Below are 20,625 nucleotides of genomic sequence, written 5' to 3'. Positions count from 1 at the left end.
GGAGGGTGGGCAGGGGCTGGGCTGGAATTGCCAGAGCAGCTGGGGCTGCCCCTGGATCCCTGGCAGTGCCCAAGGCCAGGTTGGAGCACCCTGGGACAGTGGGAGGTGTCCCTGCCATGGATGGGGTGGGATGGGATGATCCTTAAGGTCCCTTCCCTCCCAAACCATTCCAGGATTCCATGCCATGGCCTGAACACCATCTCCAGCCCGAAACACGTCCACAGGGAAAGCTGTAATTCCCAGCACTGGGCATCAAGGTGATCCCCAGGAGAACATTCCAGAACCCTGCCTCTCCTCAGCTGCCACCCAGGACCCTGCAGCCTCGAGGTCTCTAATTTGGCCATGGTTAATTAATTCACCACCAATTAATGCACATGGGGAGAGTTGGAGTTCACAGAGCAGCAAAGCCACAGCGCAGGAGGTGCTGGAATTCTGGTGGAAAGCTTGGGCATGCAGGGACAGGCACCCCTCAGGTGGCAGCATTCGCTGGTTATCAGGACTGAACGGAGTCAATTAAAGGATGCAAACATGCTTGGAACCCAAAAAACATCTCCCAAGCAGCTCCTTAGTCATGAAATCCAGAGATATAAAGAGTTACCCACTGCTATTGAGACAGCACTTATGACAGCTCCCAAGTAGCCCTGGATGAACTTGGATGTCGGAGAAGGCTTTGGAAAGAAAAACAAAACATATTTTCAATAAACAAACTTCTGGTTATTAATATTCAACCCTGTTTTTTCCCCCCTTTTTTGTTTGTTTGTTTAGTTTTTGGTGTATTTGTTTCAAAGCAGAGACAGGTTTAATTTTGTCATATTGTTCTGTGACACATGGTCTGTCATCCCGAGAGGCAAAAGCGAGGGAAGCTGCGGCCTCCTGAGCGAGGTTAAAGGGAATGGAAAATTAATTGGCATCAGAAAATTATAATAATAGCAGCTCAAAAGAGGGATGTGAGTGAAATTCAGCAAATGGCACCAAATTAGCATTTTTACCATCGAGTGCTGAACCCCAAACTCGCCACAGTCAATATTTTGTCTGTGAAATGTTCTCTCAATGAGCTGGATGGATTCCAGCTCCGCTTCCCACATCCCAGAACGGGATGAATGGAGGCTGAGGAGAAGGACAGGAGCAGGAGCAGCCCCACCAAGGAGGGGAGCAGGAGCAGTCCCAGCACTTCCCTCCAGCTCCCAGGCACAGCCCCAGCACTTCCCACTGCAGCCAGCGTGTGCAGAATCCTTGGGAGCTGGCGGCGGGATCACGGAGCTTCCTCCTGCTCCCCCAAAGCCAGGGATCATTCTGCTCTGTGCTCTTAGATCCCAGTTAAACCATTCCAGACCAGTCAGGACCCTGCACTGGTTCAGCTCCGAGGCCCTGAGCCCCATTTCCGTGCCTCGAGCGATTCCCAGATCCTCGTGCCGGTTACACTGAGTTTAAACACGGCAGAGTGGCCAGTCTAGAAATCCCTCCGTGCCCACTGCGGAGGTGTCACGGACAGGGCAGAGCCGGGATTTGTGTTTCCCTGCCGGCCGGGCCCCAGGGCCGTGCCCACAGCCGGCTCCGGGCCGCGCGAGGCTCACCTTGCTCGCGTTGCGGTTTGCATAGTTCACACACGCGTTGTGGCTCTGGTTCAACCACTGCAGGGACAGAGGAGACACGGCGTCAGCACAAACCCAACAGGATCCGTGATTCTGGGAGCTCTGCGGGAGAAACCATCTGCCTCCGGGCTGCTGCCAGCTCAGCACCTCGCTGGGGCAGGGTCTAGGCCTGGTTCGATGCCCTTTTGAAGGGAAGGATGGAAATTCCAAGGTACCCGGTGTCCTGAGGGCAGCTCTGCTTCCCTGGAGGCTGCATGGACAGCTCCTCCCCTGGCCTGATCCCCCTCAGTGCCGTTGGCCTTTATTTTCACAGAATCCCAGGATCCCTGAGCTTGGAAAATCCCTCCAGGGTCATTGAGTCCAAGCTGTGCCCGATCCCCCCCTTGTCACCGGCCCAGAGCACTGAGTGCCATGTCCAGGCCTTCCCCGGACACCTCCAAACGTCCCTGGGCAGCCCCTGCCAAGGCCTGAGCACCCTTAATGTGAAGAAATTCCTCCTGATCACATCCATCTGCAGCCAGGAGGCAGGATGAAGCCCAGCTGCCATTCCAGCAGTCACCTCCTGAGCTCCAAAGGCTCCCAGAGGGTCATGGGAGGCTTCTGAGGAGCAGGAGATGAGGAGATGTCCCAGCTTGTGGATACAGAGGGCATTAAACTGGCATTGGAGCAGAGCAGCTGTGGCTGCCCCATCCCTGGAAGTGTCCAAGGCCAGGCTGGATGGGGCTCAGAGCACCCTGGGGTAGTGGGAGGTGTCCCTGCCCACCTGGGGTGGAAAGGGATGGGCTTTAAGGTCCCTTCCCACCCCAAACCAGTCTGGGATTCCATCCCAGATGTCCCTAAACAGGGGAGGTGAGTGGCCTTCAAGCCCCTGAGTGATTCAGGATGTCCCCAGCAGGTGAAGCCAGCTGGGACAGCTCCCAGCCCAACCCACCAGGCCACAATCCCTGGCACGTCCCGCTGTGCTCCCGGCTCCGCTGCCTTCCTGACGCTCCAGGCAGATCCCACTCTGCTCGGAGCCTCCCTGACTGCAGAGCTCTCTATCCCCACTCACACTGCAGACAATAAAAAGGCATTTGCCACTAAAAAGGAGGCTGAAAATAACTTGTTCCTTCGTTTCAGCTGGCGGTGGAATCACACTTGTGGTGTGTTTACTATGGATCTCTCCTTCCCGTGCCTGCTTCCTCCCCTTACTCTTAATTCCCGGAATTTCAGTGGGGAATTACACCAGCACCTCCCCACACACAGATTATGTTCCCCCAAAGCTCCTGCAGCAGACCGAATGCAGAGGTCCTGGCCTTTGCCATGCACACCTACTCCCAAAATTCCCGGGACTGCCATTCCCATCCCTGCACAGATGTTGCCCTTCCAATGCGAATTTCCCCAAGGAAGATCCCAACTCCCGGTCCTCCAAAAGGCAGATGTGTGAGTTTAGGGCCAGCACTTCCATGGACCATTGACACCCGGACAAAACGGCTCCAAAAAGCTGGATTTTGGTTGTGGCCCGTTCTGCCTCTCCCTTGCCACGGCACAGGCAGGTGTGGGGTGAACTGTGGAAGCCAAGGTTTGCTCACAGCCCCTCCCCGGCCTTTCCCTAAATGCACCCAGCCACGTCCTGTCCCTGGAGCACGGCCAGGGTGGGACAGCCAGCCCCGGTTTGTGCTCTGGGCAGAACTCAGCTTCTCCCTGCCCACATTCCCACCCTTCCCAAGGAGCGTTACCTGCCAAAACACAGTGGAGGCCAGGGTCTGGTTGGGCAGGAGAAGACCAACAACCTGCAAGAGGAGAGATTCCCTCGTTATTAAAGCAGCCCTGCTTTGCTCTCTGTGCTTCTCCAGGCGTGCAAACAGCCAAGCTGATTTCTTCAATTATCCTCATTTCTGGCTTTATTTCATTCCTGGCTTTTTTTTCATCCCAGTCATTATCAGCCTCCTGCCTCCCCGTTTTCCAGGGCTGGCACTGGCTGATGGCGCTGCCCCTGGAAGCTCTGCACCCTTAATCACCGCTTGTAACACACCCTGAAAATCCCCCAGCAGCTGACACTGCCCGAAGATCCCGTTAAAATCCAAACAATTCCTGAATCCAGGAATATTTCAGGAGGGAAACACAAACACTGCACGAAGGCAAGAAGAGTTCAAAGTCGTCACTGCTGGCAGTGAACGGGGGGTTTCTCATTTTCCTTTGGCACATTCCCTGTTTGGAGCACCAAGACAAAAATCCCACTGGGACATCTGAGGACAGCAGAGCCACCTGGGAGCACTTTGCTCCTGTTTGGGAGCCTGGGATTCATTTTAATTAATTAATTAATTGATCTCTGTTGGTGTCACACCCCAAGCTGTGCAGACTCTGCTGGGGCTGGCAGCCGCTGTCCCCCTGAGGCTCAGGGCAGCCTGGCCCAGCACATCTGGCCAGATGTTCCCTGCTGGGGCCTGCACTGGGGTGCCAGAGGCTCTGTGAGGTCACCCATGGCAGCACCTGAGGCCACCCAGGTGTGTCCTGGGTCTGAGGGTGTCCTTGGGCCGTGTCTCACTGTGCCATGGGGACACAGCTCCACAAAACCCATCCCTGACACACAAAATACCTGGCTTAGGGCCATGTTTTCCTGCTTTAGGGCAGGTTTTTCTTGGTTTAGGGCCATTTGTTCCTGGTTTAGGGCAGTTTTTCTAGTTTTAGGGCCATTTTTTCCTGGTTTGGGGCATTTTTTCTTGGTTTAGGACCCATTTTTTCCTAGTTTAGGGCCATTTTTCCTTTTAGAGCATAAGAAGCTGAAGAAGAGGAACGGGAAGCAGAGCAAGGGGATCCCAACCATCAGCCCCACAAACACAGACAGGACAACGAATTCTCAGCAAGAAACAGGTGAGACTCGAGACTCCCTGACATCATTCCCTCCTTTCCTGTGCCCTAAACACCCCGTGTTGCTGGAGACATTTTCTGGCTGCAAAACCCCACGGAGAGAAGAGGCCGAGCAACCCCTTCAATCCCGACCCCTTTATTTCCAGGCCACTCATGTCTCCGAGGCAGGAAAGCCGTGAGCTCACTCCCACCCTCAGACCTTCCCCACCGTTTCCTCCCAGTTTATTCCCAAGAATCTGGGGAGGAAGGGACCCTCCTGTCCCTGGGATGAGCTGAAGCCATCCCTGCGCATCTGCAGCAGCAGCTGGAGAGGAGGCAACGTCTCCACTCGGGACACGGAGAAACAACACCGAACAAAAGGGGAGCGCGCTTGGGCGGCCTCGTTTCATTCCCATCTTCCCTCCCTTCTCCTCCTCCTCCTCCAGCTTTTCCTCCCACAGCCTCTTGTGGAGTTGCAGTGACTTTGTTCCTTGGCCCGGCGCCAGCTCCGAGCGAGTCCCACTAATTTACGGCTGCGTTCCCCACGCGGAGCCCGGCATTAATTAACGCAGCACCAAACGAAGCTGCGGGGCCGGGACCCTCCTGCCCTGCGCTGCCTCGTGCCCCAGAGCTGGCGGGATGAGGAGGCTCCGGAAGAACACGGCGAGGCAGAGGCTGGGGCTGAGCGCCGGGGGAAAATTCCGGCGGAAAATAAATAAATAACAAAAAAGAGCACCCAAAATCTGTATGACTGAAAGAGGCACGTTTAAATGCAAACTCTCCATATGTGCAAGAGTCTGTCAAGAAATGTACAATTTCACTTTTAATTACTGTCAGGGGAAAAAATAACTAAGAAGGAAAACAAAATATAAAAAAAAAAGGAAAAAAAAAAGAGCTTCTAAACACTGGCGAAGTATCAGCGACAGAATTTAATTGGTGATCAGGTGTGAAGGGCCCTTCGTGGCCCCAAAGCCACCACTCAGACATCAGGGAGCCCTGAGCAGCCCCAGCTCCCCTCTGCAAACCCCAAATCCTGCCTAAGGTGTCACTGACAGTCACCTGCAGCCCCAAATTCCCACCTGGGTCTTCAGAGGTTCTTCAAAACCTCATCATTTAAAAACCCTCCCGACTTTACATGTCTGAGGGAAATCAGGTGCTAAAAGCTGTGGTGGCAGCAGGACTCTGCCCTCAAGGCCAAGTTTTTGGCTGAATTTCCAAAACGTGGATAAACCTTCCCCGTGGAGGAGGAAGCAGCAGCCCAGGGGAAGAGGCTGCAGCCCAGCAGCTGCTGTGCCCACCTCAGCCCTGCAGCACAGGGAGAGGGCTCCAGAGGCCGGATCCTGTCCCTCCTGGGCTGCAAACGGGGAAAAAGGGCAAAGCCAAACCCTGCACGCTCACCCACATCCCATCCTGTCCCCTCTCTGCCACCGGAGCGCTCCGGGGTCAGTCCCAAACCCGGCACGGAAAGGACGGAGAAGCAAAGCCCAGGGCTGTGACATGGGAAGAACAAACATTCCCGGGGTTCGGAGGTGTCAGGGGAGCTGCTGCGGGGCCGGGAGAGATCCCATTATTTCCCCCAGCCCTTAATGCCCTCCACAGTGAGCTACCCCAGACTGAATCATTCTGCAGGGGCTGCAGAGGGAAATACCCCAGGGGAGGGGGATGGCCCCAAACTGCTCATCCCCACCCCGCTCACGGCTCCGGGGTGTCCAGCTGACCCCAAATCCCGCCCGGCTCGGGGACAAGGACGGCCCAGCCCGAGCCCAGCGCAGCCTCTCTTGAGGAAATCCCATCCCCCTTTGTGAAATACAAGCCTCAAACTGTTTTTATGCTGGAGCAGGCTGCCAATTTTGTCACTAAATTTCACAGATCGATTGGCATAAATGTTACATTTTAATTTTAACATTTGAAACGTTTGGGTTTTTTTTTTTTTTTTTTTTTTCTAAATGACAAGAGGTTCCAGTTTATCCTTTACAGCTCCTGAAATTGGGCTCATCTGACAGCTCTCGGCTCCTCTGACAGCTCTGGATTGGGGCCGATTTCATTGTCAATTTGATCGTTAACTCATTTTTGTTTAACCTTTTCTTCTAAAATGCCCCACACAAAGTTCCCACCAAACCTCAGCTCACCACAACAAACAGCAGCAGCCCTGCTGATCCCCGGGTTTGGGGTCACCAACCTCGCTGTCCCCGCGTGGCAAGGGGGACAACCTCGAGCCAGGCCCAGAGCACCACAGGGTTTAAGGAGATTAAATTCAGGGTATTTTGCTCCTTCGGCTATTTTAATGATCTAATGAGCTGAAGCAAGAGCTGCTGGCTTTGGGGACAAACTGACTCTGGACACCAATTTTTTTGGGGCAAATTCCGTGCTTCAGTTTCCCACGAAACTGGGGTTAATTAATCATTCCTGTTTGGATGAGCGCAGCAGGAGGAGAGAAGGCAGAATTCTCTCCCTTCTGGCTTTTGCCACAGAGAGCACCCAAACACTCACAGAATTCACAATAACAAGGGCAAATCACCCCCGCCCTCAGCAATAACCTCAGGAGAGCACTCTCTGCTTTAATCAATAACCTCAGGAGAGCACCCTCTGCTTTAATTAACCCAAACGAGAGCACACCACACCGGCCTGGCCGAGCTGCAGCTCCTCACGTTGGGCAGAGACCCTTAAACCATGGAAATGCACAATGAAAGTGTCCAAAAATGAAATCTGAGAGTTGCAGGAGTTGCCTTTTGCAGGCAACGAGTTCAGCTTTGCGGAGGGAGAGATGAAAATGGTGAAGGAGGTTGTGGGAACGATGTTAAATGGATCAATAACCTCAACCAGAGGCTGGGTTAATTCATCAACAACCTGACAGATAATAGATAAATAACCTCAATGTATTAATAATTAAATAACCTCAATAGTAGATAAATAACCTCAACCAGAGGCTGGGTTAATTCATCAATAACCTGACAGATAATAAAAAAGAACCTCTCTATAAGAATAGATAATTAACCTCAATAGTAGATAAACAACCTCAAATAGAGGCCAGGTTAATTCATCAATAACCTGATAGATATTAGATAAATATATCAATATTTATCTCAATACATTAATAGAGAAATAACCTCAATAATAGATAAATAAATAACCTCAGAGCTTGTGTTAATTCATACATAACCTCACATATAATAGATAATAACCTCAATATATTAATAAATAAATAACCTCAATAGTAGATAAATAACCTCAAATAGGGGCTGGGTTAACTCATCAATAACCTGATAGATAATAGATAAATAACCTCAATATATTAATAAATAAATAACCTCAATAATAGAGAAATAACCTCAGAGCTTGTGTTAATTCATAGATAACCCCATAAATAGGAGATAAAGAAACTCAATGTATTAATAGATAAAAAAACTTTAGTAACAGATAAACATCCTCGTCCAAAGGGTGGCTTAATCCATCAATATCCTCATACAGAGCAGATGAATAACATCAATATAGTAACAGATCAAGAACCTCAATAAGAGATAAATAAACTCAACCCGAGGCTGGTTTAATACATGTATAACACTTAAATAACCTGATATATAATAGATAAAAAACCTTGGTGTATCAGCAGATAAAAACCCCTGAATAACAGATAAATACCCTCACCCAGAGGGTGGGTTTTCCATGATGGAACCCTTGTTGACAGGAAACAGGGAAGGTGGGAATCCTGTGGGAATGTCCCAGGGGGCAGAGGTGGAGAACTGCACTAAGGAAAGCATTTCCTGGTGCCCACAATGAAATACTTACAATGGGGGTTCCAAAGGGAATGTAACCTATGGACAGAAAAAGAAGAGAAGAATGAGCTTTAATTTGAATTACTGTCCCAGCTTAGGGGAGAGGCCACCCCTGGCACTGCCAACAGCTCCACACCACCCTGGGACATCCTGGCACATCCTACTCCTGATGCACCAGCCAACAACTGCAGCATCCTCCTGGTTTTCCCATCCTTTATTTGCTTTTCTTGGGTGGCGGTGTGCGACTTTCCCCAAAACTGAGAGCGCTGAGGTGGGAAAGGTGTCCCCAGTAAGCCCAGTCTGTGCCAGCTCGTGGTGGGCACTCCTCACCCAGCCCAACCCAGGGTGAGAGCCTGGCCAGGCCCTGCTCCCGTGGCCCTGGAGCAGCTGGACCCTGCCTGGGCTGACCAGGGGCTGCTGCCACGGCCAGGGGGGTCCTGCCCCCTGCCAGCCTCAGCCTGGCATCTGCTCCCTCCCCGTGCCAGCTCTGCTGCCACCAGACCTTCCCACACCTCCCTCACTGACCCAGGGCTCCCCCAGCCCCTTCCCCTCTGGCTGAGCCTGCTCCCACCAAGGAACACACCCTGGAGATGCTCCTGAAGCACTCAAGAGCTGCAGAGCCCATCCCAGGAGGAGCAGGACCACGTCCCCACAGGTGGCACCTCCCTCCTTCCCCACCAGCCTCTCCTCTGGTGGTTTACACAGGAGAGCTCGTTTATTCCCAGCTCCTTTATTCCCAGCTCACCTGGGAAAGGACCAGGTAGAAGCTGAAGGAAGTGAATTTTCGGGATGGAGGAGAGAGGGACCGTGTCAGTCCCAGGGGCAGGGAGGTTCAGGCTCTCTGCTACAGGGAGAAGTCTTTTCCTCAAATGTTATTGAGCACCACAGAAATCAAACGCTTCACATCTCTCCCCTGCTACGGCTGCCAATTCCTGTGCTAATTATAATTCCTCTCTCTGACTTCCACAAGAAGGTCTCAGAGCATTTTCCCAATATTACTGAATTAACTTCCTGCATCCAATTTACAACCAGAAAGGGCAAAGACCTGAGAGGAAGAAAGATTGAAAAGACAAATACAGGACAAGGCAGCACAGCCGAGGGTCCTGGCTTCTCTCCCCCCTCCACCCTCTGCATCATCCCCCAAGGAGCCACAGCACAAAGCTCCCAGCCCTGGTAATTTTCCTCTGTGCCCAGCAGTCAGGCGAAGATGTTCCACCCAAAACCATGGAAAGGTCCTGTTTACTTAAATAAATCTGTTGGGAAAGCACCAGGGCTGCACTGGCATTCCCAGAAGAGCTGCTGGGGACCAGAGCACAGAGGGACACCCCAAAAAGGGGAGGGGGAGGCAATTTTTCATCATCCAACAGCTCATTAAGGCACAGAGAAGCTGATCCTTCCTGGAATCCCAGTGCTGGGGCTATGAGACATCAGAAATATCCCGTTCTTTCCTGGGGAATAAAACCCCCTCAGCCTCCTCCTCATCACCCAGTGAGGAGGGATTGAGCTGCTCACCTGTATTTTACATCCTTTGTGGTGTGGGCACCGAGTTTTGCCATTTAATTTGCAAAATTAAAATGCTCCCAACAGTGACAGATCCCTCAAAAATGCCAGAAAAGGCACTGGCTGGGATCCAGGTAAATTGGGAAGTTCCTGTCTCCTCCATGAGGAAGGGAAGGGAAGGGGAAGGGGAATTTCTTCTAATTTTTCTCCTGGGGAAGGGAGAAGGGGAAGGGGAAGGGAAAGGGAAAGGGAAAGGGGAAGGGAAAGGGGAAGGGAAAGGGGAAGGGGAAGGGAAAGGGGAAGGGAAAGGGGAAGGGAAAGGGGAAGGGAAGATGTTAAGCACTAGATCTCACAGTGGAATTTAGGATCCTCATTCTCCTCACCTGCAAAGGGATTTTGGTGTTGGAATTCCTTCCTGATCTTGGTCTAAATGTTGCCAAGATGCAATTCAAAGAGAGGAGAAACCCCCCCCCCCCAATATCTGACACAAATTCCGAGTGAACTTCTGGGGGCAAACCGTACCTGACATTCGGAAAGGCATGAAGATGGTCTCGTTTGTGTCGGGGTGGATGATGGCCTGCAAGAGTGTCACCAAAGAGACACGGTGAGGGCACAGCACAGCCACCCTCAGCTCCAAACACCTCCTCTGAGCATGGGATTCCCCGTTTGGGACCCTCCCTGCTTGCACAGCTCCCACCAGAGGCAGCTGGGGCTCAGCAGCCTCCACAAAACCCCCTCCCCGCCCTGCTTTCCCCTCTCCTCGAGTGATTTAGCATCAGTTAATCATTTAGGAGGAAATAATTGACCCTGACATACAGAGAGTGGCTCTTTCTGGGTTCTGTGTCCCCAAAGCCATGCACAGCTGTACCTTAACCCCAGGAAAGGCAGACTGAGGAGGGGAAAAAGAAAATAATTTTCTGTCCCTGCCTGTTTTCAGCACCTCCATCGAGGCTGAAATGTCCTGGGTAGGGAAGCTGGGAAAAGCCCTGGCTGTGGAGAGGGATGGGGAGGGAATGAGGAGAGAAATCCCTTTATCCTGCTGGGGAAGCCAAGGGGTCACGGGGAAACCCCCACGGACTCAGGGTGCAAACACAGCGGGTGGCTTCAGCTCCAAGAACTTCTCCTCATCCACAGGTGGGGGTTCCATCCTGGAACTTCTCCCCGCCCGCTTCAGGATGAGCTGGGATAACAACGGGCAGCCCTGTCTGGATGGCACCACAAGGGAGACCCAAAAAAACCCCACACAGGACCTGGATTTGCCAGAAAATCCAACCCTGATGTGCACCCACAGCTCCTCAGCCAGCCCTGGCGCCTCTGGAGACCCCAACCTCCATGGGAATCCTAAATCTGCTCCACAGATGAACAGCAGCACAGCTCACTTGGCCCATTTTTACCCAGATTTCCCCCCAGATTTTCTGCCAAGCCCAGGAGACTGCACTGGAATTAACTGGGAGTGAAAAATCAGTTCCCAAGGGATCTGGGAATGCGGGGAGGAAGGTACAGCACAGGCACAAACCTTCCCAAGGAACTGTCAAACTATTTGCAAAAGACTGGAGACAAGAAAGCTCTTGACTAGACAGGAAGGAGAAAATGAAGACATCAAAATATATAAATATATATAAAAAAAAATCAGGCTCTTTGGTGGCAGAGTGTTCTCTGCATTTACATTTCCATGGGAAGGCAAAACAGCAACTGGCAAAGGGAATGAGGGAGGACAGGAAAAAGGGAAAAAGCAGCAGTAGTTGGAAATAATAAAGAAAATGGAAAATATTAAAGAACTGTATTACCTGTTTGATTTTTTGAGCTCCCCACAGCTGGAGAAATAAAAGAGAACATTAAATGTTAAAATAAGCCAGTGTAGTTTTATCCCAAATCCCAAACATTCATCTTTTAGCTGCTGTGATAAACAAACACAAGGGATTGGGACAAAAACCTCATTTCCTGAGCTCTCCAGGATGGATTTAAAGATGCTTTACACACCTGAGCTCCTTCACAGCTGCGTGGGCAGCGAGGCCAGCAAGAGACAATATTGAACTTATATTAAATGGCAAAAAGAACAACAAGAGCCAGACTTCAGAGCTTTACAAATCCCAAATTCTCTGCTGCACAGAGACCTCAAGGTAAATTTAGCACAGCCTCTCCCTGGATGAGCTTCCTGCGGAAATCCAGCCTCGCTGGGGAACAAAGGTGGAGCGAGGCCTGCAGGGAGCACAGGGAGCTCTTCAAGCAAACCCTGGGTTTAGAGTAAATAGAATAAACAACCACGAGTTGGCGCTTTTAAATGCACCCAAAAAATGCTCACGGAGAGGAAAAATCTCATTTGAAACTCTCACTGTTGCCTCCTGACAGCTTCCAAACACCCAAATCTGGCTCAGAGCGTGGAGAGGGATGAGCACTGAGGAGGAAACATCCTCTGAGAGGTGCAGGTGGGGATGAGGAGGAGACACCAAGCCCCAGAGGTGCTCTGGCACAGCCCCAGCCCCATGGTTTGCCCTTCCTTCTCAGAGGCAGAGGGGTTTCCTGCACAAATGACACCAAAATCCAAATTCTAACCTCCAAACCAACCAAATGCTGATGTGCATCATTCCAGAGATGGATGGAAAACCAGGACTCTGAAATATCCCTGGGTTTTGCTGTTAAAAACTCGTGTTCAGCCCCAGCCTGGGTCAGCCCCAAGGCCCCAGCACCGGGACTGCGGCACCCCTGCCTGGGTTTGTTCTTCCCTCAGGTACTTGGAACCATAAATCCACCCTTTAACCTCCGTTTCGATTTAAAAAACACAGATTTGCTGCGAGCCAGGAGCCTGGCTGCTTCCCTGGCAAGGCTCCTTTGCCAATCTCTCCCCACCCTCGTGGCTCTTTTACTTCTTTCCAATTTGTCAACATCCTCTTGAGTGGAGACCGCCAGGAACCAGGGGAATTATTCCAAGGGAGTTGTGCCGGAGCCAATCCCGGGGCAGGAGAACCTGGGGAGTTCTGCTCCTGCTGCTGCTGAGTCCCAGCATGGTGATGGCTCTTTTTGGCTCACGATCACCCCACCAAAACCCCGCCGGGTGCTGGGGTGCACCTGCAAATCAGGACTCACCCTGCTGAGTTCATCATCGTCAGGCTGTTAATTAAGCCTCATCCCTCACCCCAGGTTTATTGCCACTCCCAAATATAAATCCATTAAAATTCTGTTGGGATAAGGTGATTGCTCTGCTCTAAACGGAATCAATTGGCCCATTGATACCAACAGCCCCAGATTTCACTCCCAATTCATCCCACACTCCAAAATCGAGTTCTGTGATGAGCTCCACTGCTTGTGATGAGGAATTGAAGCTCTAAATGTCACATATCCACAGGAGTTTTCCTGAGGAAAAATTCCCTTTATAAGGAAAATCATTATTCCCCCTTTTCCAGGTGGAAAACAGAGGTTGGGGGACACAAAGGACAATCCCTGTGGGTGGTACAGACCAGGTGGGTCTAAATCCCAAAATCCGAAGGGAAGGAGGCTCCGTGCCCAGACAGTCACCAGGTCCCTACCTGCCTACCAGCCGGAGAAGTTCCATGGGGTGAGGGTGGAATTCCTTGGGCTCCAGGTGACCTCCCAGCACATCCCAGTGACCCCACAGCTGCCCAGATCTCCTTTATCCCGGGTGGGAAACAGAACTGCGGGATTTTCCTCTCCAACTGCCGGCACTGACACCAGCAAAAAGGAAGAGGGATGGTTTCTGAGCCAGCACGAGGGCTTTTTTGGTCAAATTCTCTAATTTCATTAATTGATCCCAATATTTATGCCTTTCCCTGCTGCAGTGCAAATATTGTTAGAACATGCGATTTCATTACTTCTCCCAAAGAGACTTCACAAGATGCACCTGATGAGTCACCTCAAGATTCTGCCAGCTCATTTTCACTTCTTTCTCCTCTAATTCCCTTTCTGTCTGCAGCGTTTTCCAGCAGCTCCAGCTCCCTGACGAGTCCTGCCAGCCCGGGGCTCCTCTGGGAGAGGAGTCTCTGTTTGTGCTGGGGTTTCATTCCCGCCCTCTCCGGCCGTCCTGGAGGAACAGCCACGTTTCCATCTCATCCACAGCACTGGGAAACTGGGGAATCTACTCTGGAGCACAGGGAACGACTCCAGATTCATGCTCGGTTTTAGATTTAAGCCCAGGATTGCTGAATATGATGAGCCTGGATCAGGAGGGTCTCTGGGATGGAGGATTTCCCCTGGATGGCTCAAAGCTCCACAGGGGCTTTGCCTCACTCGAATTTGGGTGCTCAAGGGTGGGATGACACCAGGGAAGTGTTATCCCGATATTCCACTCTCCACCTGCATCCCAAGCAGGCAGGAATGGACACTTTTCTCCAGCCTGTGGCCACTGCAACTTTCCCTTGGTCAGATCAGGGGGAAGACCTCATGGGACAGATCAGGCTCTGCTTCCTGGAGAGGTCCTTCATGGATGGGGAGGAATCAGCTCCAGGCTGTTCCCAAGTGGTCTCAGATCCAGCATTTCAGGGCACTGGACTTGTGGATGAGATTTCCAATTGTCTTTTCCAGGATTCTGACTTTCCTACAGATTTTTTGAGGAAGAATCACCACTTTTGTCACCATCTGTAGCAGAGTCCTACAGCCCTGAGCTTGGGGCTCCCAGTCTGGGAAGGACCTGGAGCTGCTGGAGCGAGTCCAGAGGGAGCACCAGGATGGTCAGAGGGATGGAGCAGCTCTGCTGGGAGGAAAGAGTTGGGATTGCTCAGCCTGGAGAGGAGAAGCTTTGGGGTGACCTCACTGTGGCCTTGCAGGACCTGAAGGGGCCAACAAGGAAGATGGAGAGAAACTTTTCACAAGGGCTGGAGGGACAGGACACAGGGAATGGCTTCCCAGTGCCAGAGGGCAGGGATGGGTGGGAGATTGGGAAGGAATTGCTGGCTGGGAGGGGGGCGAGGGCCTGGAATGGAATTGCCAGAGCAGCTGGGGCTGCCCCTGGATCCCTGGCAGTGCCCAAGGCCAGGTTGGACACTGGGGCTGGGAGCAGCCTGGGACAGTGGGAGGTGTCCCTGCCCTGGCAGGGGTGGCACTGGATGGGATTTAAGGTCCCTTCCCACCCAAACCATTCCAGGACTCTGGGATTTTATGAACTCAGGAGCTGAATTCAGTTTTCCAGAAACATCACCTGCTCGTGGTATTTGAGGCAGGGGATCAAAGACCACCAGGATCTGAAGAGAACCAAAGCTGTGGTAAGGAGATGGAGACTGGAATAAATCTTGGGAAGAGATGTGATCTTTGCTTGTCAGGACAGTCATTAGCAATCCTTATTTAGCAGCAGAATTGCAGCTTAGAGATAGTTTAAAAAAAAAAAAAAGAATTTATTTAAAGACTCCATCCAGCCCCAATCTCTTCACCAACACCTGTCACTATAAACACAGCACGAAGGGTTCCAGTTCCCCTCAATGGATGAGCCTCCTCCTATTAAACACAGGAACACTTCGCAGTCCTGGACTCAGAGACGGGAATTCATTTGTCACCCCCATCACAAAAAACTTCTGCCTCATTTCTAATCCAAATCAATCCTCCTTCTGCTTAAAACCACCTGGTGCCACCACGTAAGGACTGATCCTACATCCATGGGTGCCTGCTCTGGCTGTGCCACGCTGGGAATAACTCCCTGGAGAAAAGCCCTTATTGATTAATCACTCAGTAATCACTCATAATGACAAGGCACAATTATAGACACAGAACTAATTAGGCGTCACAGGGGAGATGAGCCCAACGCGGAGGAGAAAAGCCAGAGGTCTGAGTCCTTCAGTGGGGTCTGCCTGGCTTAGACTTTGCACCATTACACAGCAAAACCCCCTAAGTAAGGACAGGGCTGAAGAGGAAATCAATGAAAAATGAGTACTTTTAGTTAATTTCTTTCATCTGTCCAGTCAGTTTCATTTCAAAGTCTGTTCCTCCCCTTCCTGCTCCACCAGAGATGTTCTCACCTTCCACCAGGCCCCGCCTGCACCCAGGAAATGTGGATTTTAACGAGGTAACAGCCTGGAGTTTGCACCCCGTCAGGAACTGCCAGTGGTTTCACACTCTGGGGGTTGTGAGGTTTATTAAAGCACAGCTCGGATCATCCAGCCCACACTGAATTCCAAATATTGGGTGGTGCAGAATGTGGGATGCAGCAAAGCTCCTCCTGGAGCACAACAAGCTCCCTTCCTGCACCCTTGGGAGGGACAGCCTCCAATCCAGATGTGCTTTCCCAATAGTCCCAGTCGTTTAAATGATCGAAATGAGGGGGGCAAAAAATTTCCCAACTATAGCTGCTCACAGATATGGGATCTGCTGTCGGGCTGTCCTGATAAACCTGGAAAACGAGATAACACCACCTTATGTCTCTTCTAGCTCCTCAGAGGAAATCTCCCCACCAGAGCTTTTACAACCCCGCTCCTAAAATCTTCCCATTAGAAAGGTTTTGGTTCTTCGGGACACAAAGCTCAGCTGAGCCCAGGAGGGGGGCAGATCACAAAGGGATCTGTTCATTTTCTGCCCCCTGACACTGAAATGAGTCAGCACAGGAGGCACCTGAAGCTCTTCTGGGATGCCAAGGGAGAACTCCTTTGCCATTCAAAGCATCGTTGAGTCATTGAGAAGAATCAGAGAATCAGGGAATTGTTTGGGTTGGAAAAGACTTTTAAGACCATCAAGCCCAACCATCCGCAGCACTGCCCAGGCCGCCACTGCCCGTGTCCCCAAGTGCCACATCCGCAGGGCTTTGAAATCCCTCCAGGGATGGGGACTCCACCCCTGCCCTGGGCAGCTGTGCCAGGCCTGGACAGCCCTTTCCAGGAAGGAATATTCCCAATATCCGCCCTGAGCCTGCCCTGGCCCAGCCTGAGGCCGTTCCCTCTCCTCCTGTCCCTGTTCCCTGCCAGCAGAGCCCGACCCCCCCGGCTGCCCCCTCCTGTCACGGACGTGTGCAGCGCCACAAGGCGAATTCTCCAGCCCCTTCCCAGCTCCGTTCCCTTCCCTGGACAGCTCCAGCCCCTCAGGGTCCCTCCAGAGCTGCCCCCAGCACTGGAGGTGCCCCAGCAGTGCCAGCCCAGGGGACGGGCACTGCCCTGGCCCTGCTGATTCCCAGCCCCAGGAGCTGCTGCCAGATCCCAAACCAAGTGTAGGTGGAACCAGAATCGAGTCCCCACGGATAAAATAAGGCAGCACTGAAATAACACCGTGCAGCCTCCCAGCACTCAATAAACATTAACTAATTAATCCTCCCAGCACTCTCCTGGAAAGACTTCAGCAGAGTGAGAATCACTCACTGAAAACCATCATTGCACCAGGACTGGAGAAGGACTTGGATACGTCTGGAATCATGGAATAGTTTGGGTTGGATGGGAACCTTAGCAGTGTCCAACCCTGCCTGGGCAGCCAGGCTCCCTAATCCAGCTAAGGCTGCTCCAGATCAGATTTGTTTCATCTCATTTTAGCCACACCAAGCTCGCCAATCTAATCTGCTCTGTAATCTGGAGGTGATTTGGGATAAACTCCCTAAATCCCGCGCTGATGAGCTGAAACAAAGCCGGTGTGTGACTGAGGAGGAGCAGCAGGAGCAGCAGTCGGGGATCAGGGAGGTTTGAGGTGCAATTACTGCTCCTTCCGTGCCTTTGTCCTCTGACGGGCTGAAATGAGGCCTAAAATCCGCTCATTTTAGTACCACCGAGAATACTCAGACTGCAGAGGGTGGAAAATCCAAGCGCAGCCCTCGGCCCAGCAAAGGGGCACTTTCCTGCCGAGAAAAGGCAGCAGCAGGACAGCGATACATCCCCGTTCTATCGCGTCCTGCAGGAGACCAGAGCGGGGAAAAATTACAGTTTACTGCAAATGGACCTCTTCGCTCTTCATCAACACCGTTAGGAAAAGCCATTATTCCCCAAAAGGGCGGCTCTTTAGTCCCTGATGGATTCATTGTTCGCTGCTGTGTCTGGGGCAGCGTGCGCGGCTCTCCCCGCTGCTAACCTGATTGAGGCAAGAGCACAGCAATAAATACGTGCCCATTAGGCTGCTGAGCCTCTTTTCACTCCACCGATCCTAATGGGGGAGAAGTGAAACAGTTTCGAAACAGCGAGTTGCCAGGAGTGCGTTTGGAAGGGCTGAGGAGTGAGAAGTCACAAGTGACACAGCACGGCTCGGCTCCGCCAACGCGCACCAAGGGCTGGCTGGAGCACGGCACATGTCTGGCTCCGAGCGACCATCCACCCAGCTGCCTTTTCCACATCGGGCACTTCTTTTTAAATTTTATTTCCTCCCACTGACGCTCAGGGGTGAAGCTTTCAGGGTGGAGCTGAGGGGACAAAAGCAGTAGCTGAGCTGGGTCGCTGCTCCGGTTTGCTCACAAGCAAGATGTTCTTGCATTTTGGCAGGAGGTGCAGGTAAACACCCAGCCAAATGAACAGGCAGAACTCCAGCAGGAAATCCGGGGAGCTGTGCTGGACTAGGTGACCTCCCCAGGTCCTCTCCAGCCTGAGCCACCCTATGATCCTACAGCAAAGAGGGAGACGTGGATCAAAAATCCTAAACCCTGGTGTCTCGCAGCTGCAAGGCTTTCAGTCAGCAAAGATCCGCAGCTCAGGATGTTTATTCCTGGTTTTGTGATCCCTGGATTAATTTCCAGCCTCCACCTCAGGTTTCTCTCCCCTTCAGCAGCTCGGGCTGGTTCCTGTTATGGCACCGCAGCCCCTGATGCCCCTGTGCATCCCATCCCTCACACTGCGCAGACAACAGGGACAATAAGGGGAGTCAGAGGCAAAAAACGAGCATTTTGGGAGAGGGGGAAGGGAGCTCGAGTTTTTATTAAGCTCAGCTCCCTGAACACCCAGCTGTGCCAGTGCAAGGCTCGGGGAGGTGGGAACACATGGCCGGGAGAAGGAGGCAGAGCCGTGGCACTGCTGACGCTGCCATGGCTTCACACCTCCCCTTCCAATAGTCTGGGCACAGAGCAAACCTGTGCCAGTTCAGATCTGAACTTCAGGGAATGAGACATTTAACAGGCAGCACCTTCATTCCGCTTGAGGACAGCGGCGGCTCTGTGAGACTGAGGGCCCGAGGGCTGCGTTTAATTAATTATCTACGTTTTTAAACCTCTTATTGGCATTAAAAATCAGAACCTTGCACGGGAAAAGCATCACTCCCCCTGCAGAGTCTCCCCCCCCCCGAGACAGTGCTGCTGTTCTGTGGCTCTTTGCCTCTCTCTGCTGGCAGGAGCACAGGGAGGAGCCGAGGTGCCAGCCCGGGACGGGCCCCGGGGACAGCGGGGACAGCAGGCAGGGACGGCAGCATGAGGAGCCTTCACCGCTGCACTCCTCGGACCGTGCCCTACTGCTTGTTCAGGTACTACATTTTTAGGATAGAATGGTAGGAACCTACAAATGGGGGAAATCAGGGCTCTGATCCCAATTTCCAGCAGCATTCCAGCATCCCGGGCTGCTGCTGGTCAGTATTTGGAGCACTCTGAGGAGCAGGGATATTAAACCAGGAGCTCAGCAGCTCTTCCTACCCTGGTTTCTAAGGCCAAAATTCAGCGTGCAAGGGAAAGGAAATGCAGTTCAGGCAAGGAATGACTGCAGGGAATTCTAGCTAGGAAAATGGAAGTATTTTGGGGGAAGAAGTGATGAACAAACCTGAAGTTCACCATGAAGTACCCCCAGTGCCAATACCCAACTGCACATCTCCCAAGGCAGATCTTTGGTGCCCAAACCCTCAGCACATCCAAGTTCCCCAGCCTTGGACAGGGTTTTCCTGGAGCCAAAAAATCCCCCAGGAGAAGCAGCTGTGCCATGAAGAGGAGGGATTTCAGTCCCTCTGGAGCTGATAGCCACCGAGTGCTGCTTCCCTCAACTTTTACCACTGCTGCCATGCCAGCACCAATCTGTTCCCCCAATCTGTGCTGGGCTCTTGGACAGGGTGGGAGAGGGACTCACACACACAGAGGACACAGATGCAACCCCACAAATTAGTGGGAGAAGCTGAGGATAAAGGACAAAAGCCACATCATTATGCCCCGCAGTTGGTACAGCCTTTTGGTTTGAGGTGAAACCTCAGCATCAACATTCCCAAAACAGGGAAAATGTCCGTGTTTCAGCAAGCTGGCTCTCCATCCTTGTTTACCAGGCTGGTATTTTCCAGCCCTGGCTTTCAGGGGAGAAACCATTCCCTCAAATGAAACCTTTTCCCTCCAGCGGAGATTCCCTCCAGGAGGCAGTTTGGGGAATTGCCTGCCCTGTCTGGAATTGGAATTGGATATGTTACAGTCTCTACCTTCTGCTGCAAATTGGCTCCCAGAGCCCTCGTGTGTGTCATTTGCACCTTCCCACTCGCAGCAGCCACCAGAGCTCCATGGGGACGGATCCTGCCAGTCCTGGGAGCAGCCACGGAGCCGGCGTTGGAATGGCCCTGGGACAGGGACCCTCAGCGCAGGGTGGGACCCTCGGCATGGGGACCCTCAGCATGGGGACCTTCCTTCAGCACAGGGACCTCAGCGCAGGGTGGGACCCTCAGCACAGGGACCCTCACACAGGGAGGGACCCACAGCACATCCCAATCCCAGTCCCTGAGGAATTCTGGCTGCAAAGGTTGCTGAGGTACCATGAGACCACTTAAATGAGCACCCTGAGCTAGTGGGAGGTGTCCAGGCCCATGGCAGGGGGTGGGACTGGATGTTCCTTACGGCCCCTTCCAGCCCAAACCAGTCTGGGATTCTGGGATTCCATGGTTACATGAGGAGCACAAAATGCAAACAATGAGGGAATCTTTACAGAAGGGCAATAACAGGGCCAGGAGCTGCTCCAGGGCTGGAGCCCCTCTGCTCTGGATCAGGCTGGGAGAGCTGGGAATGTTCCCTGGAGAAGGGAAGGAGCCAGGGAGAGCTGCGAGCCCCTTGCAGGGCCGAAAGGGGCGCCCGGGGGGGG

The 20,625-nt window shown here is 52.4% G+C and overlaps 1 protein-coding gene across 1 annotated transcript in view; it reads right to left on the bottom strand.

Annotated features, from left to right (window-relative positions):
- Nucleotides 1-20,625, bottom strand: part of SFXN5 (sideroflexin 5) — an 80,437-nt gene that overhangs the window by 46,309 nt on the left and 13,503 nt on the right. Inside the window, exons 4-9 of the mRNA XM_008636085.2 lie at nt 11,482-11,508; nt 10,217-10,271; nt 8,208-8,233; nt 3,311-3,364; nt 1,575-1,631; nt 603-668 (exon numbers count right to left, since the gene is read on the bottom strand). Of these exons, the coding sequence (XP_008634307.1) occupies nt 603-668; nt 1,575-1,631; nt 3,311-3,364; nt 8,208-8,233; nt 10,217-10,271; nt 11,482-11,508 (285 nt within the window). The remainder of the gene's footprint in view (nt 1-602; nt 669-1,574; nt 1,632-3,310; nt 3,365-8,207; nt 8,234-10,216; nt 10,272-11,481; nt 11,509-20,625) is intronic.

This window comes from Corvus brachyrhynchos, unplaced genomic scaffold (assembly GCF_000691975.1).
Source record: "Corvus brachyrhynchos isolate BGI_N302 unplaced genomic scaffold, ASM69197v1 scaffold85, whole genome shotgun sequence".
NCBI classification, from domain to species: Eukaryota; Metazoa; Chordata; class Aves; order Passeriformes; family Corvidae; genus Corvus; species Corvus brachyrhynchos.
The sequence above is the reverse complement of the archived record's forward strand: the minus strand, read 5'-3'. Positions and strand labels throughout refer to the sequence as shown.